Here is a 25,184-nt window from a genome sequence, read left to right on the forward strand (position 1 = left end):
AATGGAGTAACAACAGAACCGAGTACTCAAACCCAACCACCTCTGAAGGCCAGCACCCACCTAGGCTGCACATTTCTGGGATATTCCCCAGTGGGGTTTGGTTGCTGTTAGAGCCTCGCTTCCCTAGGAACGGGCTGGCCTGGCTCTTTGGGGAGACGTGGTGCTGGGGGAATGCAGTCTGGGAGCGAGCTCTGTGGTTTCTTCAGGCACAGATTGGGGGTGGCTGGGGGACCAGGAGGAGGCAGGTCCGAGAGCGGACGGGCACCCCGCCTGCAGCTTGGGGTGGGGCCGTGGAGGGGAAGATTCTGGAGAAGAGGTCGCAGGGGGTTCAGCAGCCAGCCGCCAGGCAAGGCCTGCCGCGGGGACCGGCAGGACCCCCGCCCCTTGCTGGAAGGGGTCTTCGGGATCCAAAGACGGCCAGGCCTCTCTTGCTGATTCGCTATGCGCACGTGAGTTGGGGTTCTCTGGCTTCTGAGTGTGTTCCATCCCTGGCTGACGGTAAACCACGGAGCTACACCCCCGTTACCTGCCGCTCGACAGTGCGCGGCTGAACGGACTGCGTGCAGACACGACTGGCAAGGTGCCCGGTGGGCTACGGAAGCCCGGCGGGCTCAAAGGAAGACAGAGCGCCTCCTAGGAGCCGCGGGGCGTCAGTGCGCAGGCGCGGTCACGGGGACGGCCTCTGGGGAGCTGCCGCTTACGCGTGTGCGCACGGGCGGGGAGGGGATGGGGGGGGGGAGGCGGTGGTTAGGAGACCGGAGCGCCGCCGGGTCCCAGTGCGCAGGCGCGCGCACGGTGGGCGGCGTGGTCGCTCGGAGCCGCCGTAGCGGTGCGGGCGCTGGGGCCCGGTCGGGATGGGCACCGGCGAGGCCGACCGCGGGGCGTGGCTGCTGGTGCTGGGCTTCGTGTTCGGGTGCAACGTTCTGCGGATCCTCCTCCCGTCCTTCTCCGCCTTCGTGAGTGGCGGCCGGGAGTCCCAGGCCCGACGTGGACTCGGGGCGGGGGGTGGGCAGGGTCTGTGGACGGCGGCCGGAGGCCCGGCTCACCTGCGCAGGCGCCGGGTCAGACGGTGGCGTGATTTTAGGTGTTCGTGCTGGGAGTGAGCGTGCGTGTGTGCGCGCGGTGCGTGCCTGCGTGCGTGCGTGCCGGGGGTGTGGGGCTTGAACTCGGGGCCAGCTCTCACTCTGGTCGCCCCCCCCCCCCGCCGCTGATTAACCGGAGATCGGGCGGTGTCCGGGTTTGTCCTGCCGGCCGGGCTCCCCCCAGCAGCCCCTGCCCGGCGGGGTGCGCAGGGCCGTCCCAGGGCCCTGCCCCTCTGGCGGGGCGTCTCCTTTCATCCCGGTGCCCCCCTCGCCGGGTCTGGCAGAGGAGGCCCCGCCCGTTGCCTTGATAGAACGCGTGAGCCGCTGGCCTCCGCGCATCCTTCTCGTCTTTGGAGGAAGCATTGGCCGCCTTAGGTCTTGACGCGTTCGGGTAACGGCAGAGCTGTGCCACCGCAGCCTCGCAGAGCTTTGCATCTTCCCTGACTGATCCTGTGCCCGGTACCCAGCGCACGGCCCCGCCCTGCCTCTCCCAGCCCTGGAACCCGCATTCCGCTTTATTTATTTATTTATTTATTTATTTATTTATTTATTTATTTATTTATTTTTGGTCCAGTCGTGGGGCCTGAACTCTGGGCCTGGGCGCTGTCCCTCAGCTCTTCAGCTCAAGGCTAGCGCTCTACCATTTGAACCACAGCACCGCTTCTGGCTTTTTCTGCTTATGTGGTGCTGAGGAATCGAATCCAGGGCCTCCTGCATGCAAGGCAAGCACTCCACCACAGAGCCACCTTCCCAGCCCCTCGTTGTGGTTTTGATGGGCATTTTCCTAATCACCGGTGATGTTGTTTTCTTTTCATGTGTGCCGGCCGTGGTGATGCTTGGTGCGTCGATGCTCTGCCTGCAGCTCCTGGCTCCTAATCCCCTTAGCTTTTGTCATTTTCTGGTGGCTTCACAACAATAAAGATGACAGTTTCGTCACCGTGTTGGGTCCCTTTAGGCCTCTGGAGGCTTGATTGATTTTCTGTTTTTCTATGACTTAGTCCTTTTAGTCCTCCAGGCAGGTTCTAGAAAGTAGAATTTCTCTTCCTCTCTTCCTCAAGACAGGCCATAGTACCCCCATCATCTCACCCCAACTCAAAGAAAAAGGTAGATGAATCTCTCTCTTCTGGTGAGAGTGGTGGTAGAGGCGGGCGGGGCAGAGGCACACGCAGAGGGTGTGCAGACCCCTGCTCCCCGCACAAGGCCTGTGGCCCACGTCGTGTCTGCTCAGGCCGCACCGTGCAGGTGCAGCAGGGCCTTGGTGCGCGACTCAGCCCAGGGCTTGGCTGTTGCTCTGGCTCTGACTGCAGCTGTTCTGTGGTTTGGCAGGCAGAAAGGTCCCGTGAGTGTGTACTTGGTCTGTGGCAAATCCACTACCATTTCGTCTTTTTAACAACCCATTTACAGTATGCATACAGCACAAAAAAACACTCCCTGAGACATCTGGAAGTAGGGCAACCTCTGTCGCCCATGCTTTGGTGGACAAGCTTTGTCAGTAGCGGCTATGTAGTATGGTAGTTCTCATTGCTCTTGAAGTGCTGTCCAGGCTTTCACTTGTTCTGAGACCCCAGGCCATCGATCGTGTGCTGTGAGTACTTGGCATACTCCTGTTGTCTCTGGTGCGTGTGTTTGATTTGGACTGGATCTCGGGGGCCATGTTGGATCTTGTGCATCTCAGCCCCTGGTGGGAGCTCCCATTTCAGGGTATTCCCTGATTACTTGGGGCAGGTCACTGGCAGGTCACTCTGTCCAGGGACAGAGGCTTGTCTCTAACAGTCGGCGGGCGCCACCTGGCGGCCTTCATCCTCATCCCCTGAGTGTTGGCTATTAGTGTGCAGCCAACAGAGAGAGGAGGGGAAGTCACCAGCACACACTCACCAGCAGGGACCCCTGGGCTTGCCTGGAGGGCCCCCTTCACAAACACGCCATCTGTATTCTCCTTTCCGTGTGTAGGAAGCACTCATTTACCCCTGGAGTTACAGGTTCGTTCCAGCCCCTTCCATTGCAGATTTCTGCCTGTCTTGGCTGGCTCCTGTCAGCGTCAGCGTTGTTATATGCTCAGTCCTTTGCACCAGTCTCTCATCCCTTCCTCCTCACGCTCTGTGGGTGCCTATTCCGCTTCACATGGCTCTCAGACCATGTTTGCCCTGACTTGGACATCTGTTCGGATTCTGGCCTGGGTGGCCATTTTTTCTTTGTCAGTCGTGGGGCTTGAACTCTGGGCCTGGGCGCTGTCCCTCAGCTCTTCAGCTCAAGGCTAGCGCTCTACCACTTGAACCACAGCGCCACTTGTGGCTCTTTCTGCTTATGTGGTGCTGAGGAATCGAACCCAGGGCCTCATGCATGCCAGGCAAGCCCTCTGCCACTGAGCCACCTTCCCAGCCCTGGCCACGCAGTCTTGCAGACCATGTATCACAGAGCCTGGCCTGCCCTCCCCTGCTGGGTGCCCTGCCCTCCCCGCCAGGTGCCTCTTTGTAGGAAGGCCCTTTCCACTGGGCCACTACTGGAGCCCTTGGCTCTGTTCCTTCCTTGGCTTCAGGAAGAATGTTCCCTGTCTCTGGCTCTGGTAATGGGACTGGCGTTCATTTTATGATCCCAATCGTCCTGTTGCTGTGAAAGGTACATCCCTTTTCCTAGAACAATCTGCAAAGGGTTCCTGCAGTTGGAATAGGAGGGGACTGCGGTTTTTCTCTGTGGTCATTGTAGGGAGCAGGAAAAGGCCCCAGAGCCCGGCTCTGTAGGTCAGCGGCAGCGTGATGGATATTGGGAGGGCACCCTGCTCTTTCCAGCTGAGCTGTGCTTAGAGCACTGGCGGCGGTTCCCTCAAGGGACCAACCCAAGCCCTCTGGGGGTGGGCTGGGTGGGGTTCAAAGGAGGGAGGCTTCTCAGAGGACTAGCTTGTGAGGGCGGCCGCAGCCCTGCGCCTGCGCACGCAGCCAGTTCGGCCGTGCTTACCTGGCACGTCCTCCACAAGTGGCCACACTCCCTGTGTGGGAGCCGCGCACCCATGGCTCATTCCTGCAATCCCAGCTACGCAGGAGGCTGAGATCCGGGGGTCACGGTTCAAAGCCAGCCTGCAGACAAATACACAGGCTCTTACCACCAATTAACAAAAAGCTCAAAGTGGATCTATGGCTCAATTGGTAGAGTGCCAACCTTGTGTAAAAATTAAAAAGCTCAGTGAGAGCGTAAGGCCCTGAATTCAAAACTCGCTCTGTTACTGGCACAAAACCCGAAATGAGTTCTGGGGCATGCGGTGGGGAGCGAGGACTTGGGCTGGTGGGGATTGTGCCGGCCCGTGTGACGTCAGGCCTGACGTGATCTCAGCGTGCCCGGCGTCAGCTAAGCCTTCCAAGGACCTGTGGTGTTCAGAGCACCGTCTCGCCCTCAGGCCTGGTCAGGACACGGTGTTCCTCAGACCCAGAAAGAGAGCGGGGCCCTGCTTCCCACGCGGGAGGCCTGAGGCCACTGCCTTCCCCGCCAGGTGTCCAGGGTGCTGCAGCAGGACGCGGAGCAGGAGTCGCAGATGCGGGCCGAGATCCAGGACATGAAGCAGGAGCTCGCCACGGTCAACATGATGGACGAGTTCGCTAGATACGCCAGGCTGGAGAGAAAGATCAACAAGATGACCGATAAGCTCAAAACCCACGGTACTGCGTTCTGGCCACGCCAGAGAGGGCCACAAGATAGATGTGGTCAGTGGAGGAGTGTTGGTGGTAGACTTCCTCCTCAGAGCTTCTGAATGTTGGTAGGCGCTTTCGAGAGGTCCGGAAGATGCCCGGGCACCCCAATCCTTTCTCCTGGCCGCCAGGAGGGCTGGCTGTGTGGACACAGGCAGCGAGGGACCCTGTTAGGCCGCCATCAGAGCCACCTGCAGGGGACATTTTCCAACTCACTTTTCTGAGGGACGCCCACAGAGATGTCACTGTGGGGCCTGGCTGTGTCCTCTCACTGTCTGGACAGTGCGTGTCCTCACCTCTTAGGTCACTGTCCTGCGCAGCAGCGCGTGTGCAGTGTGGCAGGGTGCCGTGTGTGTGCAGGGAGCGTGCCGTCTGGTAAAATGGATTATAAGGAGTTGTTCAAAGGGGTTACAGTTTCATGAGTCAGGTGATAGGCACAGTGCTTCTTGGCAGTGTCCCCTCTTCCTTTGTTCTCCCCCATTTTCTCCCTCCCTTCTCTCCAGTGACGTTTGCACAGTTTATGTTTGCACAGTACACAGTGAATATAACGACTGCGTCTGCCCACCCTTCCTCCATTCCCATGCCTCTCCCCACTTTGCACACTGCCCAAAACACGTTTCTGCTTCCTGTATTGAGAGTGCTATCCTCCTGGGGAGAAGGCAGGGGCCTGCCCCGGCCCGGGACAAGCGGGGGGGGGGGCCCTTGTGGAGCTGCACGAACTGTAGCTCAGGAAATCAGGGAGAAAACTTAGCCATGAATCCACGGTCCATGTGGTACCAAGAGGATTGCTGGTGCAGGTGAAATCTTAAGGGACTTCAAATGAAAGCCATTCAGATCTCACCATCTGAGGGAGATTCTGTTTTAAATGGTGGTGTCGTAAGATAACGAGTTACTTACACATTCTATTTTGTGCTTTCTAAATCTGGAGTGATTGTTCTGTTTAGGTGTTTGGTGAGGAAAGGCGTGTTCAGTGTGTTACATACGCCCCCAGTTTCCAGGACTGACACACAATTCTGTCCCATTTCTCCTCTCAGTGAAAGCGCGGGCAGCCCAGTCAGCCAAGATCAAGTGGGCCATGAGCGTCGCTTTCTACGTGCTGCAAGTAAGTGCTCTGCATTCCAGCCCGGAAGTGGGTGGTGGTGGTGGTGGTGGTGGTGTGTGTGTGTATGTGTGTGGCTGTGGCTGTAGGGACTGGTGCTTTTTGAAATCTGACTGTGGCGTTTGCTCATGCGCTTTTTCTGTGGTAATTGTGCGTGCGGCTCACAGGAGGTTTTTCACTCACCCGAAGCGTCTCTCTAGGCTGCCTTGATGATTTCGCTCATTTGGAAGTATTACTCTGTCCCCGTGGCTGTGGTACCAAGTAAATGGATCACCCCACTAGACCGCCTGGTAGCCTTTCCTACGAGGGTAGCAGGTAAGGATTTTCCCGGCAAACACAATGGAAGACTGCGAACAGGCTTGTGTAGAGGCGCGTGGTGGGTGTCTTGTTGGCTGCCTGGCCTCATCCTCTGCATGCACTTAGCGAGCTCTGCTCTCTGCACCTGGGCCCTGCACGAGGTGTAGAGAAGCTGCTAGACCTTTCCAAGGTCAGAATGTGAGGCTGGGCTGCAGTCCCGGGTGGGCGTTGGATCTGGAACCCCGCCCTGGCTCCCCACTGCGTGTCCAGTCTTCGCAGTGGCCATCTGCGCCACCTCTGCGCTTGGACCTGGTGCTGCTGAGTGGTCACCCTTCTGAATTTGAAAGTGCTTTGTGGACAATGAGGGCAGTGTTTCACAAGCCCGCTGGGTGTAGAGAGCCGCTCCGATGGTGGCGCATTACTTCCTATGACTAGTGAAGTAGGTAAGGCCATCTGGCTCATCTTCTTCTTTTTTTTTTTGGTTGGTCGTGGGGCTTGAACTCTGGGCCTGGGTGCTGTCCCTGTGCTCTGCTCTTCAGCTCAAGGCAAGTGCTCTACCGCTTGAGCCACAGCGCCACTTCTAGTTTTCTAGTGGTTTACTGGAGATAAGACACTCACGGTCTTTCCTGCCTGGGCTGACTTTGAACTTCGAACCTCAGCTCTCAGCCTCCTGAGTAGCTAGGATGACAGGTGTGAGCCACTGGCATGTGCGCAGCTGGCTCTTCTTCGTTATATCCACTTCTTACTATATAATGGAAGTCATCCCTTATGTGTTAGTTCAGACTGCCTAACAAAATGCTGTAAGCTGTGTAGCTTATCAACCAGGTGTTTCTCTCAGAACTTGATCTCCTGGGGACTGGGGGAGTCCAAAGCCAAGTTGCTGGCAGACCTCCGTTTGGAGGGTGTCTTGCTGGTTCCTGGATGGCTCCTCCGTGGCGTCCTAGGGGGTGGGAGGAGCTGGCGTGAGCTTGCCAGTGTGCTCCCTCGGGAGCGCCTTGTCCCCAGGAAGACATGCCCTACTAGTAATCCCACAGGGCGCCACGGGACCCCAGCCTTTAAAGGGAGTGGGGGGAGGATTTGGATAAATACTTCCCTAGCTCGTCTTCATTTGGGTTTTCTTGTTAAAAGCATGTTTATTTAGGTCCAGGGTTTTGCTATTGAAGGTAATGCACAGCACCTACTTTTTTTTATTTTTTATTTTTGTCAGTCCTGGGGCTTGAACTCTGGGCCTGGGCGCTGTCCCTCAGCTCTTCAGCTCAAGGCCAGAGCTCTACCACTTCAGCCACAGCACTACTTTCAGTTTTCTGGTGGTTTATTGGAGATAAGTGTCTTACAGACTTTCCTACCCAGGCTGGCTTTGAACTGTGATCTTCAGATCTCAGCTTCCTGGGTAGCTGGGATGACAGGCGTGAGCCATCAGAGCCTGGCTGGCACCTACTTTCCTTGGTAGTCTTTGGTTATAATTTGCAGTTATGGTGGCGATGGATTGCTGACGCAAGAGGAATGGTTCTCTCAGAATCCTAGTTCGGCTGTGCTTTGTTCCACCTTCCTCTGCACCCCTGGGCTCAAGCCTGGACCTCTGTGCTGACCAGAGACACAGCAGACCACTCTGCATGCTGCAGACCTCGTTGCCTCCCATAGCCTGGGACTGGAGCTGGGTTCTCTGTCTCCTGTAGGCTGGGCATACATTGCTTGTTTGAGATTGCAGATTAAACACTCCCACACGTGCGCTTACAACCTAGTTCTGTCAGACTTGAAGCAGTGATCACGGTGCAGCGTAACCCTCATCAGATACCAGCTGTGAAAGTCTCCAGATTTGAACCAACAAAGCACAGACTGCTCAGCTGTGCTCAGAAAGAACTGGGGTCCTGTTTCCTGTGAGTGAAGGGCAATGGCCAGAAGACTGTTGGCATGCTCTCTCCATGCTGGCTTTCTCTTTGCAGGTGGCGTCGGCATTACCTGTTGGATCTTGGTCTGTAACAAAGTGGTGGCGATTGTACTTCATCCTTTCAGCTGAAGAGGAAGATGTTGCCGGCTATGAGACTTTAAAGATGGATTTTGTTACGTTAAAAATCTGGTTCACTTTTAACAAAAACACAAAAGTACACGTTATGAATGTGTTTCTCCTTGGACTTTGAGAGTCTTCAAAGAATCGTAACTGTGTCTTGTCCTTGAGCCAGAAAGCCCGTTTAAGACATGGCGGGTAACCACAGTGGCTCCAGGTTTGTAAGTTACGGGGTCTCTACATACTCTCCTCATGGTTTGTGCACTTGGTGTATTTTGGTCCTCAGAATTTTCTAACAACTTAAGTACTTTAAAGACTTAGTGTTGTTTTAAACCCCTGTTTAGAAAGTAACTTAATATTTTCACACTATTCGAATTTAAAAATTTGCTGTTTAATCTTACGAGAACAACTGAAAGAATGACACTAATATTAGTTAACACTGGCTGTGCATTCTTCCTTTCTTTAAAATATGTCACTGTTGGACATAAATTTGTATGGTGTGTATAAAGTAGGTAACTGTAGTACTACGAACCTGTTAATTTGTTATTACTGTATTATACATGTACTCCTGAGACCCTACATGTCATCCCATTTTCAAAGTGTGTTTTGTATTTAAAGTGTTCCAGATGATATGTTTTGTAAGCGGTTAACATTCACGCTCTGTGGAACAGAGATCTGGTTCAGTTAGTTGAATGGATGCTGGTCTGGCCTGTAAAAATGTAATGTGTGAAGCACTTTTTCCAATGACAACACCTTTGAGTGCTGCTCGCCTTCCCTCTCCACAGACGCGTCCTTGCTGTGTGTGTCCTTTGCTGGCACGTGGCTGGAGCTTTGCCCTGCACTCCGTGTGACCATAACACAGTTAAGCTAAGTCCTATCACTAGTGCTTCAAAGATAGTATTAATATTCTTTTGTTTCCTAATAAGATCTAATAAGTAGCTCATTATTTCAACTGACTGCACTGTGAGAGGACGTGTGGTCTTTTATTGTCCTGAAGACCCCCAGAGCAGGCTTAAGGTTCCCCTCCCTTACGTGCAGACATACAGACAGACTTGCACTTGCTTAGCTCCGTAAAGGTGCAGAATATGGAGCACAGCTGGGTTTACCTTGAACAGCATCAGGAGGACACTGCTTCCAGCAGCTTCTCCCATGTGAGACATTTCAGCTACAAAGGATGACAGGCGAGCCTGAGGAGGAGAATAGAGGCACAGGGCAAGGCTGCAGATCCGGTCCCTCCTGGAGCTTTCCCACTCAGCCCTTTTCCAGCGAGCTGCAGCCTGAGTGCCAGGTTGGGCATCGTGTACCTGGAGGCCACGCAGATCACTAATCAGAACCAGATGTCCCCAACCAGAGCCTTCTGTCCCAAGGATGAGTGCTGCTAGGTGACGCAGGAAACTGACAGCTCACTGCTGCTGGAACAGCAGGCTTCGCCACAGCTGCTAATGTGCTCGTGTAGTTCCGAGGATTAAGCAGGGGAGAAATACATGTCCTTTACGTTTTACCTCATGGTATGTCTTTTAGATTGTATTTGTTTTTTTTTTTCTTTTGAATCTGTTCTTAAACAGATAAATAAACATGCTGTCTTCCAACTGTGTCCTGTCCTCAGATTCTACTGTGAGCCACTGCTTGGCTCACCATTGTGAATATTGATGTGTGTGTTCTTAAAGCCTTTAAATTATAAAAGCAAAACTTGGAAAACTATTTAAATTTTTTTTTAATTTGGAAAGCATAGAAAAACAGCACTATCACACACAACTCCACAGGACAGAGACTGCTGGAGCTTTTGCTTTTCTGTTTATGGTATCATATTTGTGCATAATACAGGTGTTTAAATGTTTAAGTATTTCATATGCTTTTAAAGAATATATATTTTAAATGTTTTACCGCTTTACATAGAATCTGTTTGATTTAAAGTCCATCATACCAATTTATACCCCAAGCGGGGTGGCCCTGGCACACGCAGCTTGCTGCCACTTTTGTATGTGTCCCTGAGCATCTGTGGTCACACCGGGACCTATCTCTGATGGGACCAGACTCGTGTCTGCTGGCTTGGTTTTCAAACATATCCCTGGTGCTTGGGGAGGCAAAGCGGGCCTCGGAGAAACAGCCCCTACAAGCCGCCCTGCCGGGCTGCTCTCCATACTGTCCCTGACCACCGACACTGATGATGATTCGGATTTTCTTTCCCTTTCCATCTTAACAGACATGTCAGCTGATTTGCAATGCAAGGTTTTCTTCCAAGCAGTGCTGCTAAGTGCCTTGGGCAGCAGAGACTCATTACTGAGGCATTTGTGGACTCTTCCTAGTAGGCTTAGTCGAGTACTGAGGAAGGAAAATCAGTGGCTTTCCACCAGGCCCTGTGTGCCTCTTGCAGGGTGTTTTCTTCCTAGTTGAAGCATTAACAATTAACATGGTCAGGAATGTCTGGGTGTCCTCACAGGCTGTGATGTGAAGCCCTGTGTTGGCTTCAGTCAGCCTTCTTACTGTATTTTTATTAGTATACCTCAATCATACAAGGGGGCTAGGTTGTGACAGTTCTGTAATATGTACAATGTACCTCAAACATGTCCACCCCTGCTCCATTTCCTCTGCTCTCCACCACTCCTCTCTCCCTTTCAAACACTACTTGTTGAATTTCATTATGCAAGGAGTGTATGTGTGTGTAATATACTTTGACCTTCACCCCCAACACCCCTCCCTCCCACTCCTGGGCTCCTGTCCCCCAGTCTAGTTTTTTACTATTACCACCATGATTTTGGATCTAGAATGTATACATAAGAAAAAAATACATACATGGCTTTTGATTTTGGCTTGCTTATCTCACTTGATGTCTAGATCCATTTTCTTGCAGATAATGTCATTTCATTCTTCTTTTCTATGGATGAATTATACTCTATTGTGTAGATAAACACATTTTTTTTTTTTTTTGTCGGTCATGGGGCTTGAACTCTGGGCCTGGGCGCTGTCCCTCAGCTCTTCAGCTCAAGGCGAGAGCTCTACCACTTGAGCTACAGCGCCACTCCCGGTTTTCTAGTGGTTTATTGGAGATAGGAGTCTCATGGTCTCTCCTGCCCGGGCTGGCTTTGAACCATGATCCTCAGATCTCAGCCTCCTGAGTAGCTAGGATTACAGGCGTGAGCCACCAGCGCCCGGCTAAACACATTTTCTTTATCAGTTTATCAGTTATTTGGTACCTGGGCTGATCTCACAGCTTGGCTGTTGTGAACAGTGCTACGAAAAATGTGAGTAGCCAGGTATCCTTATTGTATGCTGACTTATATTCCTTTAGATGTATGCCCAGAAGTGGTTTGGCAGGCTCATAAGACAGGTGTATTTTTAGTTTTTTTGAGAAACCTCCATATTGAGTTCCATGGTGGATGCACTAATTTACATTCCCCACCAGCTGTGTATGAGGGTTCCTTTTTCTCAGCATCCTTCTTAGCATTTCTTGGTTTCTTATTTCCCTTCTTACTAGTATGGTGGAATCTCCATGTACTTTTGATCTGCCTTTCCTTTATAGTAAAAGATGTTGAACATTTCTTGGTGTATTTATCAGCCATTTGTACTTTCAAATAATTAACCTGTTTATTTATCCACTTACAGTTAACTTTTTCTGTTGATGTGTGATTTTGGAGCTCATTACATTGTCAGGTTGTTAATCTTTTGTTAAATAAATGGCAAAGATTTTCTGTGGGTTGTCTCTTGATCTGGCAACTTTCCTTCAATGTAAATGAACTTATTGATGCAATCTCACATCCATTCTTGTTTTTATTTCCTAGATAGTTGGGAGTCCTATTCAGGAAATAAATGCCTATGCCTATATTTCCAGTGTTCCCCTATAGTACTTTCCAAGTGTTAGATCTTAGGTCCAGTTTGAATTGCTTTTACAGGGTAATATCTTTCTTTTGACACAGGGACTCAGAGCTGAAACATTTAGCACCATCTTTGGTAAGTTGTGTTTTCATTTCCATAGATCCTAGGCATCTTTTTATTTCCTCCCCTTATTTCTCTGATGACCCAGTGGTCACTCAACAGTGTGTTGTTCAGTCTTTACATGTTTGAAACTTTCCTGTATTTTCTATTGTTGTTAGTTTCTAGTTTTATTCCTGTGTGGTTTGTGGTTTTCTGATATTTGTTAAGACTTGCTTCATGTCATAAAATCTGATCTATTTTGGAGGAAGTTCCATGAGCTGCTGCTGAAATACTCCAAATGTTTAGTCAATTTGGTATACAGTGTTAATTCTGAAGTTTCTTTGATTTTTGGGCAGGGAGGGGATATATGAATGACCTACCTATGGTAGAGCTGTGTATTGAAGTCTGTGTCACTGTGTTAGGGTCTGTGGAACAGGAGTGTTTGTTTAATTAAATTAGAACACACCAATGTTTGGTAGATACAACTTAATAATTGTTATTTTTTCTTGATGGATTGAACCCTTTATCACTATGAAATGACATGAAGGTTTTTGGAGTCTTTAAACTTTTTTTTTATCAGATATGTATATAGATAGCTTCTGCCTCCTTTCAGAGTTGGTTTACTTTGATCTTTTTTCCATACTAGGCCACTGTTTGTCAGTGGGGGACATTTCTTGTAGGCAGCAAGTGGTTTTTAATACAACTGGCTATTTTTCTGTGTCTTAGAGAACTGAGACCATTAACATTCAGTGTTACCTAAGCTATATAATCAACCAGTCTTTAAAAGGAATAGACACATTTCATTTTTAGTATAAAGATGTAAGTTTATATTTAAAATATTACCATTGACTAATATACAGTGGATTTTTTTGTTAGATTAGAAATAAAACAATTGTCCAAAGACAGTTCAAGTACTGAAACACCCATACATGTGTACGCCCTCTCACGTGTTGAAATGGTGAGATTGCTGGCATCTAGGAGCTCGCACACCACACCAGAATGTCCTAGGGCATTGGTTATATTTACATAATAATTTTTCTTTTCTCTTCTGTAGGTGAGGAGGCCTTCATGGAGTTTACCACAGTAACGTTTGAGTCTCCAAAGGCGTTGCTGGCAGAGGCCTGACCAGGAGGTAGGTGATGCGAGGCCTTGTTTTTCAGGGGCTCCTCCAAGCCCTCTGTAGCCACAGGACTGCTCTGGTCTTGCTTTAAGACAGAGCCAGACCCAAAGAGTTCTTCCATCAGACAGTTTTTCCTGATTTGGAATGCAGTGTCTTCTACCTTGGTTCGGGAAGGCGCAGCAGGGGAGGTCTCGTAGCTGCTGGCCTCCTGCTCTGGTCTCATTTCCTCTACATGGCAGCGGTGTCGGCCGCCTGCCAGGCACCGTGTGCTACCAGGGTAGGCCGGCCCTGGGCAGGTGGGGAGGCCCTGGTGCAGGTTCTCCGTGGCCTCTGTGAAGGAGTAGTGCTTCCTGTGGCGGAAGACCAGCTTGGTGCTGGGAACCACGAATGTGTCCGGGGCCTCGGCCCTGTCACTCATTTGTGAACACAGCTTTTCTTTGGCTGCTTCATCTTCCTGATGGCCTCTACTTTCAGGATGAGGTGCTGGAATTCTTGGGGGGGATGGTTCTTGTTCTTCTAAGATGGTTTTCTTTTCTTGCTCTTCCCTTTTCTCTTTATGTCTCCTAGTGTTCTCCAGTAGTCCTTGCATTTCTTCTGCCTTTGATAAATCTACAGCAGAAAGATAGACAACTTAGTGCCCTGAAAATCAATGGATTTCTTGGATGGAACTAGAAAAAATCATTTTGAGCGAGGTAAGCCAAGAGACAAATGGCACATAGTCTCCCTGATATATGGATGTTAAATCCAAAATGCTAGGAGATACAACAAAGTAAACAGGACTTGAGAAACAAAGGACCTCCATTCATCTTGTCTTATCATTATTAAATGACTCCATGTTGTTGACCACATACATGGTGTGTGTGTGTGTGTGTGTGTGTGTGTGTGTGTGTGTGTGTGTGTGTGTGTGTGTGTGTGTGTGTGTGTGTGTGTGTGTGTGTGTGTGTGTGTGTGTGTGTGTGTGTGTGTGTGTGTGTGTGTGTATGCGTACATCTGAGGGAAGCTAGGAGGAGCATACAGAATCAGAGGGAAACGGGAAAACATAACAGAGGGGCCCATCAGCTGCACTGGACATTGATGAAAACGTGCTCAGCAACTCAAGGGCAGCGATGGGAGGGAACGTGAACAGCTAACACTAAGCAAAAGGGAAGAAATGCGCATATCACCCGATATGGAAGAAATAGTTGTATTGTCAAAGCTCAGAATTCACAAACTTTATAGACCACGATAATGACAATTTGCCTCATGAATGTGTTTGTGACTGTAAGTATCACTATTTCACAATTCTGTGAACTTTGTGAAATTTATGTAATCACTTAATCTCAAATAACTATAAAAAAAGATGGATTTCTGGTTTGGGGTATAGCTCAGCAGTAGAGCGGAGCCTCGCACATGGGGGGCGCTGGCTGGGTTACATGGCATATGCAGACATGGGTCTGTGGAAAACCCCCTGGGTCAGAAGCACACCTGACACCGGGACAGGGTGTCTCCCAGCTCCCAGAGCCATGCCTCTGTCTGGTGCATCCTCACACACAACGTGCCAAGTGCACACATACCTTTCTGGGTTAAGTCTCACCTAAATGGAATGAAATGGATTTAAGCAGAGCCCTGTGAGTATGGCTGGATATCAGTCCCCCAGATCGCATAGGACAGAGTGGCTTTTTCAGTGGCTTTTACCAGCTTGCTGGTATTTTGCTCCATTTGGCTTTCCAGCCAGCCTGGCTGGCACTTGGTCTAGTGCCCAGCGTGTTCGGCAGGCTGATCCCCTGGCCCTGAGCAACTCTGGAATTGTTGTGGCTTTTCACTCAGAAGCTGCCCTTGTCTGGCCTGGGTGGAGTTCACTGGCTTCTACTGGCAGTAATGAAGTATGGACACAAGGGGCTGTGTCTGCCCAATGCTGGAGGGACTGGTTCAATAAGAATAAAGGAGAATCTTTTCCTCTTATATATTTCTTTTACAGGTGTGTACTGCTACACCCAGCTTGAGAAAATTGTTCCAAGTCATGTTTTACTTTAAAAAGCTGTTAAAATTTTAGCAGGGGTACGGTGGCATACACCAATAATCCAAGCTACGAAGGAAGTAGGAATCAGGAAGACTTGAGTTTGAAGTCAGCCTGGGAAAAAAATTATAGACCTAGTGTCAGCTAACAAGCCAAGCACAGTTCTGTATTTTCATAATTCCAGCTATTTGGAAGGGAGGATCATAGTTTAAAGTTGGCCCCGGGTTAGGCGTAGGGGAGGCTATCTGAAGTATAAAGCAGTGGAAGGCTAGGGCTGTGGCTCAGATGGTAGAGTGCTTGTTCAGTAAATGAGAAGACAGGTTCAAACCCTAGTACTACCCAAAAGAAACAACAAAAAAACAAACCCCAGTTACCTTCATATTTCCTTTTAGATTCCTCTAGTCTTGGTAGTTTACTGATAACTGGAGGAATTTCACAGTTTATTTCAGCTGATTTTTCTTTATGATCAGTGTTTCTTGTCTTTTTACTCTGTAACAGAAAAGCAGTGAAAGATATGTTTTTGGTGATCTAGACAATTGTATTATATTCTAATGAATACAAATACTTTTTACATAGAACAAATGATTACAGCATACTCTATTTGTGTTAAGTAAGATGTGTAATTAGACACTGAGGTTTCAGGTCTGTCTTACCTTAGTTTTCAAAGGTGGAAAGTCATCTGATTTTTGAGTTTCTTTGTGTCTCATAATTGTAAATGACAAGCTTTTTCTGTCTGCTTGGACTGATTTTGTAGAAGAAGCTATAGAATTGGAAGATTATGTATGAGAAAGATTTTACAAATGGAAGCCATTTTTAAGTGTAAAATAACATTTGAAGTATGTGATGTAGACATTTAATATTTGTGAAACGTCTGATAGATTCCCCTTCTTTTTTTTTCCTATCATCTCCATTTTGGTCTCATTTTGGACTAAAGAGGTGAAGGGTCACATAGAGGTGATGGGGTCACACAGAGGTGATGGGGTTACACTAAGATGATAAGGGTCACATTGAGGTGACAGATAACAGAAGTAACGGGTTACACTGGTGATGGTCAGGTGATGGTCAGAAAGTTGATGGGGTCATACGGAGGTGATATGGGGTCACACAGAAGTGATATGGGGTCACACAAAGGTGATGGGATCACACTGAGGTGATGTGGGGTCACACAGGTGATGTGTGGTCACAGGTGAGTGGGGTCACACTATCCAGTGTTAAGGACAGCTGCTACTGATGGCAAGCTGCCCTCCACACAAAGAGGCCAGCGACGGCCATTCACCTTTCCTCACTGTCCTTGAAATACTCTTGTTTAAAGGCCCCATGGTTGACACACCCCTCTCTCCTGGGCTGTTATTCTGTATTTTAAGCCAGAGCAAGCAAGGAAGGCACGTGGGAAGCGGCTGCCTGTGAGGGGAGCCTGTGATGGCTGCCGGTGGAGCAGGTGGTTCCCGTAGTCACTTTGAGCAGAAACTGATGCTTGCCGGCCATGCCGGAAGAGAAGGGGGAGCAGCATCATGTGGCATTTAAACGGTACCCTGCCCTTGCCACACTGCTGAACCAAAGCAGGCTGCTACAGAGGAGTGCTGTGTGCTGTGAGCGACAGAGTGAAGTTCTAGAACAGTGAGAGCTTATGGTGGTTCAGGCCGGAGGGGAGAGTGGGGTGTGGAATGTGAAGGCCATGGGGAGCCCCCCTACCCTGCCCTTTCCAGGAGATGTCACCTCCATCCCAGACAGTGCAGGTTACAGGCGGTGAGCGGGGGCCAAAGCCCAACCAACTGCATCTCATGGAAGTAAAGTAAAACTCCAAAGAAGTTCGTTTTCAAGAATTGGAAAGTTCAGTGTGGAGCAGACACTTTCCTTCAAGCAGCCTCATGCTACCTGAAGTAAGAGACTGGGCCCAACCATAGATTTTGAGCAGAAGTAACTAACATACCTTTTGGGTAATCTTCTTTTTCATGTAAGTTTTTAAGTATCCGATTAGTATAGATATTTTTAATTTCAAGCTCACGCTCTTTCTCCTAAAAAGAATTGAAACATCAATTTTCTATGAATATTTCAGTTTTATTAATCTTGATTAAAAATATAAAGCAAGCAAATTCAGTGTGTGTTAAATGAAATCTGTAAGTTCTAATAGGAAACAGGAATGGCTGAATCACGTACACTGCTGGCAACGGGACGTGCCAGTTTGTGATGATAGTGACACCTGTGAGGAGACCATCCTGCTGTGCCAGGCAGCTGCGTGCCTTCACTGTGCGTTTGGTGCCCTGGGCTGCTGCTCTGTCACTAACTGCATTTCACCATTGAAATTCATTAAAGAGAAAACATTAAAATACAGTTCTCAGGGGCTGGGAAGGTGGCTCAGTCGTAGAGTGCTTGCCTCAGATGCATGAGGCCCTGGGTTTGATTCAAGAGAAAAAGCAGGAAGTGGTACTGTGGCTCAAGTGGTAGAGCACTCTTCTTGAGCTGAAAAGCTCAGGGGCAGCGCCCAGGCCCAGAGTTCAGGACCTACGCCTGACAAAAAAATAAAAAGTTCAGTCCTCAGTCCCACTGGCCAGGTTGTGATGCCCAGGAGCCACCTGTTTCGTGAGGTGGTGTGTGTGTTTGTGGACAGAACTTCTGCAGCACAGCACTTCTGCTGTGTTTACACACTGGCTGAGCACAGGACATGGCTGCTCCCTTTTAAATCTCAACACTGACTTCCTTAGGTCATGGCAAAACAAGTTTGGAAACTAACTTGCTGGGGTGATTAGCTACTCCATGTTCCTTTCTTACCCCTACATCTGTGGGCAAGCCTGATGAGTGCAGTGGACTCAAGACCGTGAGGCTGTTTCTCCAGCTTCATTCCCCAGCTGACCTAGAGACGAGGCACATTAGGAAGTAATGGCTTTGAGGATATAGACTCAGAAGAGACTGTTGTAGGTCTGGGCAGCAGTATAGGTTTTGAGCTCATTTAATCACAGTCATTTGACCAGAACAGGCACAGGAGTGTTTTCTAGAGTTTAAGAAGCAGAAATGCGCTGGTGGCTCACGCCTGTAATCCTAGCTACTCAGGAGGCTGAGATCTGAGGATCATGGTTCAAAGCCAGCCCGGGCAGGAAAGACCGTGAGACTCCTATCTCCAATAAACCACCAGAAAACCGGAAGTGGCGCTGTAGCTCAAGTGGTAGAGTGCTCGCCTTGAGCTGAAGAGCTGAGGGACAGCGCCCAGGCCCAGAGTTCAAGCCCCACGACCGACAAAAAAAAAAAAAAAAAAGAAGCAGAAATGCTGTGGTCCTCTTCCCTTCTCATCGTGGTAAAACCTTGTCCAGAAACTGCCAGATGGAAGACGAACAAGTGCTTTCTGGGTTATGGTGCTGAGTTGGAGGTATACTGAACAAAGGGTTTTAGAATGATGATGTGGCCTGTTCAGTCCCATCTGCTGGGCTGGTCTGGGTCCCCAGAGGGTGGCCTAAAGCTCAGCTGCAGCATGCATCAGGAGGCCAATGGTGGAGAGCAATGGCTGGTGTATGGCAGTGATGGCTGGGGATGGACAGGTCAGTCCTGGCTTGCAGCAGAGGTTTGAGTTGGGTACCTGTGACCTAGCTGGCTCCCTAAGTCTAAGGCAGAGATTTTAGGTCACCATCTAGGATACTTATGTGGTTGAGATATGCAGGTGGTCATGACCTTGAAAATAAGATTGCCAGATGCTGGTGGCTCATGCCTGTAATCTTAGCAAAGATCTGAGGATCATGGTTCAAAGCCAGCCTGGGCAGGAAAGTCTGAGATTCTTGGCTCCAACCAGCAAAAAGTCAGAAGTAGAGCTGTGGCTTAAGTGGTAGAGCCCTGGCCTTGAGTGAAAAGGCCTGTGCCCGGGTCCTCAGTTCAAGCCCCAGTACTAGCACCAAAGGAAGGCAGGATCAAGGTTAAGAAATAGATGTTCTCATTGTTGGGGCCAAAGCCTCTTCCTAAGCCCAAACAATAACAACAGATGGAAGTGTTTTCTTAAGATTGCCACGGCCTTATTTCCAGACCTCCTGCCTCGGGTTGCGTGGGCACATGCAAGGAGCTGAGGACCGATGCTGTGTGACAGGGCTAGGTGGTAAAGGGACACATGGCTTCCGCCTGTCCTCTCACCTCCATCTCCCCTTTCCTTCTCTCCCTCCCTCCCTCCCTCCCTGTCTCCCTCCCTCCCTCCCTCCCTGCATCTCTTGCTCCCTCCTACCCATTTTTCTTTCTCCATTCTTGCCCTTGGAACCAGCCAGCAAGGTGAGGGGAAGCTTGTTCCACATGGAGAAGCCGCTAAGGCTTAACAGATGGCAGATCTCCGCTACTGCACTACAGGTGTACAGGGGAGACTCCAGAGAATCTGGGGGCGACCTCCCAACTGCCCCAACACATCAGACTCTGGCCATCCCTGGTAAGCCCTGACAGTACTATAGAGCTGTGTGAACACATATTTTTTTTTTGAGTAACTTCTGAAGTACTGATGTTTGGAAGTATTTTTTTTTAATGCAGAGGAAGAGGAAGAGTCTAGTTTTATAAGATATCCTGGAAGTTTCTGCTCCTTTACAAGGGATGACCTTGGGGACAACTATCGGACAACCTCACTGACCCAGGTGAGGTGACTGGTGGGAGACTGGCAGGCAGCCGAGGGCCAGTGATAGGTTATACATTTGGAAAAATGACACCTGGTTATTTTACAGTAGCTGTGTAACATATTCTCTTTCCTCCAGTTCTTTGTTAGAGAGATTTACTTACTGACTGTAGCCTTCCAAATCCTCCAGGGCTTCTCTGCCTTCTGCCTTTTGTTTTTCTGCAGTCATGGGGCCTGAACTCTGAGCCTGGGCACTGTCCCTCAGCTCTTCAGCTCAAGGCTAGCACTCCACCACTTGAGCCACAGCAGCACTTCTAGCTTTTTCTGCTTATGTGGTACTAAGGAATGGAACCCAGGGCCTCATGCATGCAAAGCAAGCACTCTACCAGTGAGCCACCTTCCCAGCCCATCCATGCCTTCTGCCTTTGAGCCCTTCAATTTTAATGCTTTAATGCATTTTGGCTTCTGAATTTTCCATCCTCATAATGTCAAAATATGTTGTTATGGGTACAGTCTTCTCTCCTGGGATGCCAAATTCAACACCAGACCATCTATCCTTTTGTGCTTTCTTATTCCATGCTGCTGGTCTTCAGAGATCTGGGTGCTTCTCTCTGAAGAGGAAGGCACCTGGCTCTGGGTCCCTCAGGGACTATCTGGCCGGCTTCCCTTTGAGCCCAGTTACCCTCGTTCCTAGAATGTGCTCTGTGGGCATCTGCTCTGGGATGCCAGCCTTTCTACCCAGAGCCCTCTTTCTCTCAAGCAAAGTGTTGAGGTACCTTGGGTTTTTCCTGGTGATCCTGTGGAGGAATGGTGGGGCAGGTGACAGGAGGGCCTGTTCTCAGCCCTCTTCCTTTAGACAGAAGCCTGCCTTCTACAGGCCAAGGCCCCTCTGACGCCTCCTGCTGGGGCCTCTGCTCCATGACATTCATACTGATGCACCCATCTACTTTCTTAGGAAATATTTCCATTGTTTGTGGATCACACACCCTGATTCTCCTTGCTATTATTTATTTCCTTTTAGTGTCCTTGACTGGTATTTTCCTGGGGCAGGTAGGAGGGAAGGAAGTCAAGGGTCAGAGTGAGCAGTGCCTGCTTTTCTTAGCCTCTGCTGGCTGCTGCTCTCCTCCCCGCGGTGGTGAGTATGGTGGTATGTGTTGAGTCTGTCAGACCCAGGGGCCATCCTGACGGCCATGGTCACGTGGTCATGAAGGCAGGCGAGTTAGGGACCGCCGCTCTGCTGCCCCAAGGCTCTGCTTGATTCTTTTGTTCACCTCTTCAGAGCTGAGCTGGGTGTTCTTCCATGTTCCTATGGCCACCTCTCTAGGTGTTTACCTGTGCACTTTGTGCATTGTGATGGCTGAAGTCAGGTCCCTCCATCACCCTAAAATTCTTGCTTTCTTCCCTCTCTCTCCTTCTCCCTCCTCCTCCCCCACATCTCTCTTTTGGGTCAGTTCTGGGTCTGGGTGCTGTCCCTGAGCTCTTCAGCTCAAGGCTAGCACTCTACCACTTGAGCCACAGCGCCACTTCCAGTTTTCTGGTGGTTAATTGGAGATAAGAGTCTCATGGACTTTCCTTGCCTGGGCTGGCTTTGAACTGTGATCCTCAGATCTCAGCCTCCTGAGTAGCTAGGATTATAGGTGTGAGCCACCAGTGCTCGACTCCTGTTCTCTTTTTAAATCAACTTTTGATGGATTTCATAATGTTATTCCACACAGTTAGAAAGTTCTTAAGATATGTTTTGCTCCCCTCCATGCTGCTTCCCACCCCAAATTGTCACTCTGACATTTTGCACTTATTTTTTAAAAAAAGGTCTAGATTTGACATAGAGAGAGAGAGAGAAGAGAGCACATACATGCGATATTTGTCTTTCTTGGTCTGACATATTTCATTTAACAAGGTCATTCCTAGTTCTCTCCATTTTTCCTGCAAATGCCGCAAGTCTACTCTTCTTTATTTTATTAATCTGTGCACTGGTTGGTGGGATCCTAGGTTGACTTGATTCCACAGTTTGGCCATTGTGAACAGTGCTATCAACATGCATGTTCAGGTGTCTTGATTGAATGTGACTTACATTCTGTCTGAAATAGGTCAGGAGGGGCATAGAAGAGTCTTTTGCTTTTTAAGGAATCACCATATGATTTCTGTATTGGCTTTATCAATTTGCACTCCCACTAACTGTAGAAAGGGTCCCCCCTCCACCTTCCTCATCAGCACTTGCTTTTCATTCTCTTGGTGATTGCCAGCTGACTGGATTATTTCTTCTTTTGATGTTTTAATTTTTGGAGCTCCTTTATATATTATCCTGGATATGAATCCTTTAACTGACAAATAGCTGGCAGAGATCTTCTTCCATTCTGTAGGTTATCTGTTAGTTTCTCTTTTTTAATGGTACTGGAGTTTAAACTTAGGGATTAATGCTTGCTAGGCAATTGTACCACTTGAATTATGCCTGCACTCTTGTAGGTTGTCTCTTGATTCTGGTAATTGTTTCCTTTGTGGTGCAGAAGCTTTCTAATTTGATGAAATGCCATTTATTTTATTTTTATTTTTTTTGGGTCCGATCGTGGGGCCTGAACTCTGGGCCTGGGCGCTGTCCCTCAGCTCTTCAGCTCAAGGCTAGCACTATACCACTTGAGCCACAGTGCCACTTCCGGCTTTTTTTTTCTTTTTGCTTATGTGGTACTGAGGAATCGAACTCAGGGCCTCAGGCATGCAAGGCAAGCGCTCTACCACTGAGTCACCTTCCCAGCCCCTATTTTTAATTTTTTTTTTTTGAGGAAGGACAGTTTTATCTTCATGTACAGAGAAATCAGCATTGCACACTTACCCAGCTCAGTGGCCAGCTCCTTAGCCTTTACCTTTTCCAGCCTGGCAATCAGAATCGCAGATTTTGGACTCAGGACACTGCCTCCCCAGTGCCGATGGATCTCATCATATCTGTCATTGGTCCTGATAGCCTCCCCCAGCTTCACCAGAGATCCTTTGTCTTCTGAGTTAACCTGGGTGAAGGCAACGGTGGTGCATGTTTTCCTGTGGAGGAGGCGCCCTGGCTTGGCCTCCCCCTTGAGGCAGTAAGGAGCATTCATCTCTGGCACAGGGCAGGCAGGATTACAATCAGCCGATGGGGTCCACGTCATGTACGATCACCATGAGCTGAGCCTTCTTGTTCTCCACCAAAGTAGTAACCGTGTTAACCCCTGCTCAAAGGATTGGAGGTCTCTTAGTGGGGACGTCTCCTTTGCCAGCAGCTTTCTTCTCAGCTCAAGCCAACAGTCTCGGCTTCTTCTCTGGCCTGTACTTGTGGGCCAGCTTGAGTAGCTGTGTCACTGTCTGGCTGTCCAAGGCCTGGGTAAACTGGTTCATTGCAGGAGGAACTTTCAGCCCTGGTAGAGGCTTGTCCTTTGCCGCTGCAGGCAGATACAGTGGGGCCGTTTGACAAAATGGGTGAGATTTCTTTTGGACTGGATGTCCTGTCCAATGCCAATTTTTTTTTTTTTTTTTTGGTCGTGGGGCTTGAACTGTGGGCCTGGGCGCTGTCCCTCAGCTCTTCAGCTCAAGGCTGGCGCTCTACCACTTGAGCTACAGCGCCACTTCTGGTTTTCTGGTGGTTTATTGGAGATAAAGCGTTTCATGAACTTTTCTTGCCCGGGCTGGCTTTGAACCGTGATCCTCAGATCTCAGCCTCCTGAGTAACTAGGATTACAGGCGTGAGCCACCAGTGCCCGGCTAATGCCAAAGTTTTTAGGCTGTTTTTCAAACAGCAGATTTACTACCTCCTTGGCCTCCTGCTTTTTCACGATAGCAGGGGCCGGGGCCACCATCTCCCCCTTGGCCTTCTTTCCTTTTGGCATCTTGGGTGGCTGGAGAGAGTGACTACTCTTTTAATGATGTTTAATTCATAGCTTCCCACACCAGCTTTTCTATTTTTCTGCTTTGCTGTTTATGTTGTAGAATGGGGTTGCAGCAAGCTGGACTCCCTGCTGTCCGATGCTGTGGACGGTTCTCATGCACTGCTAGCTAGTGCTGTGTCATCAATACCCTCATTGATTAGAACTGCTAATTCAACTGAGGTCCTGCCTGCTCCCTTCTTCATTTAACTGGACTGCTTTCACAAGGAGCCTAAAACCACTTCACACTGTTTGGTTCCTTTAACAAATAGTTTATGTAGGAGAGGCCAAAAAGAAATGTTTCTTTTCCTTTATTTGAGAGTTTTCAAACTTAAGACTTATAGCTTGAAGCCGGGCGCTGGTGGCTCACGCCTGTAATCCTAGCTACTCAGGAGGCTGAGATCTGAGGATCGTGGCTCAAAGCCAGCCCGGGCAGGAGAGACCATGAGACTCCTATCTCCAATAAACCACCAGAAAACAGGAAGTGGCGCTGTAGCTCAAGTGGTAGAGCTCTCGCCTTGAGCTGAAGAGCTGAGGGACAGCGCCCAGGCCCAGAGTTCAAGCCCATGACCGACAAAAAAAAAAAAAAAAAAAAAAAAAAAAAAAAAAGACTTATAGCTTGAGGCTCAAAACATCTTTCTAGTTTGTTTTTAATTAATTAAATTTTCAATCATAGCTACTGACCACTCTTAATTATATAAATCAGATTTACCGTGATATTTCTATATATGCATTAATCATACGTTAATCATTCCTACCCCGCTTTCTTCTACCCTTTCTACACCCTATTTTCCTCCCCCTGGATTCTCTTTTCCCAGAAGCTACTGTTTGCTCTTCAACTTTTCAGGTTATTTATTTTTAGTTTCCACATATGAGATAAAACATGTGACACTTAGGTTTCTGTGTCTGCCTTATTCTACTTCATACACGTTCTCTAGTTCCATCCATTAGCCTGTAATGACAGGGCTTCTGTCTTCATTATGACTAAATAATACTCCATTATGTATATACGTCCATAATTTGTTTATCCATTCATTGATTGATAAGCATATATTATATGATTTCATAGCTTGGCTGTTGTAAATAATGCTGTAGTAAACATCATATGCTGACTTCATTTCCTTCATGTACTCAGGAGAGGGACTGCAGGATTATATGGGAGCATTCTCTCTCTCTTTCTCTCATTAACTTTGAACCTTGTGCTTGCTATACAGATGTTCTAATACATGGGCCACTCCTCTAGCCCTGGGAAGTGCTGTTTTTGCTTTTTGGTGGAACTGCACACTGATTTTTTTTTTTTGTGGCTGCATTGGTTTACATCTCTACCAACAGCTCATAAGGGTAACTTTTCCTTTACTTTTTTTTTTTTTTTTTGGTACTGGTCCTGGGGCTTGAACTCAGGGCCTGGATGCCATCCCTGAGCTTTTTTCCCCCAGCTCACAGCCAGTGCTCTACCACTTTGAGCTACAGCACCACTCTTGATTTTCTGGTGGTTAATTGGAGATAAGAATCTTGCAGACTTTCCTGCCTAGGTTGGCT

General features: G+C 48.9%; 2 protein-coding genes and 1 pseudogene across 8 annotated transcripts in view; 1 reads left to right on the forward strand and 2 right to left on the reverse strand.

Moving 5' to 3' along the window:
• The first annotated feature begins 762 nt into the window (after window positions 1-762).
• Window positions 763-9,749, forward strand: Get1 (guided entry of tail-anchored proteins factor 1). 4 transcript variants are annotated; one of them, XM_070030708.1, is made up of 5 exons: window positions 763-956; window positions 4,564-4,774; window positions 5,794-5,861; window positions 6,059-6,173; window positions 8,099-9,749. In XM_070030708.1, the coding sequence occupies exons 1-5, from the start codon at window positions 855-857 to the stop codon at window positions 8,170-8,172; spliced, it is 570 nt and encodes a 189-aa protein (XP_069886809.1). In that variant the 5' UTR covers window positions 763-854; the 3' UTR covers window positions 8,173-9,749. The 4 variants fall into 4 exon arrangements, with proteins under 4 accessions (XP_069886809.1, XP_069886811.1, XP_069886810.1 ...); XM_070030710.1 differs by lacking the exon at window positions 8,099-9,749 and adding an exon at window positions 7,864-8,090; XM_070030709.1 differs by having other exon boundaries at window positions 765-956; window positions 4,564-4,729.
• A 3,139-nt stretch (window positions 9,750-12,888) lies between these two features.
• Window positions 12,889-25,184, reverse strand: part of Lca5l (lebercilin LCA5 like) — a 29,981-nt gene continuing 17,685 nt past the window's right edge. For all 4 annotated transcript variants that reach the window (XM_070030699.1, XM_070030700.1, XM_070030703.1 and 1 more), the window contains exons 6-9: window positions 17,119-17,203; window positions 15,842-15,948; window positions 15,563-15,677; window positions 12,889-13,801 (exon numbers count right to left, since the gene is read on the reverse strand). In XM_070030699.1, the coding sequence (XP_069886800.1) occupies window positions 13,095-13,801; window positions 15,563-15,677; window positions 15,842-15,948; window positions 17,119-17,203 (1,014 nt within the window). In that variant the 3' untranslated portion in view covers window positions 12,889-13,094. The remainder of the gene's footprint in view (window positions 13,802-15,562; window positions 15,678-15,841; window positions 15,949-17,118; window positions 17,204-25,184) is intronic.
• LOC138832542 (large ribosomal subunit protein eL8-like) lies at window positions 19,405-23,632 on the reverse strand (annotated as a pseudogene).

Source organism: Dipodomys merriami, unplaced genomic scaffold (genome assembly GCF_024711535.1).
Source record: "Dipodomys merriami isolate MVZ:Mamm:240054 unplaced genomic scaffold, mDipMer1.0.p SCAF_2, whole genome shotgun sequence".
NCBI lineage: Eukaryota > Metazoa > Chordata > Mammalia > Rodentia > Heteromyidae > Dipodomys > Dipodomys merriami.

Coding starts and splice junctions, on each gene's coding strand:
- Get1 (XM_070030708.1), top strand. CDS start 855: ATGGGCACCGGCGAGGCCGACCGCGGGGCGTGGCTGCTGGTGCTGGGC. Junction 5,862..6,058: donor TCGCTTTCTACGTGCTGCAA/GTAAGTGCTCTG, acceptor GCGTCTCTCTAG/GCTGCCTTGATGATTTCGCT. Junction 6,174..8,098: donor CTTTCCTACGAGGGTAGCAG/GTAAGGATTTTC, acceptor TTCTCTTTGCAG/GTGGCGTCGGCATTACCTGT.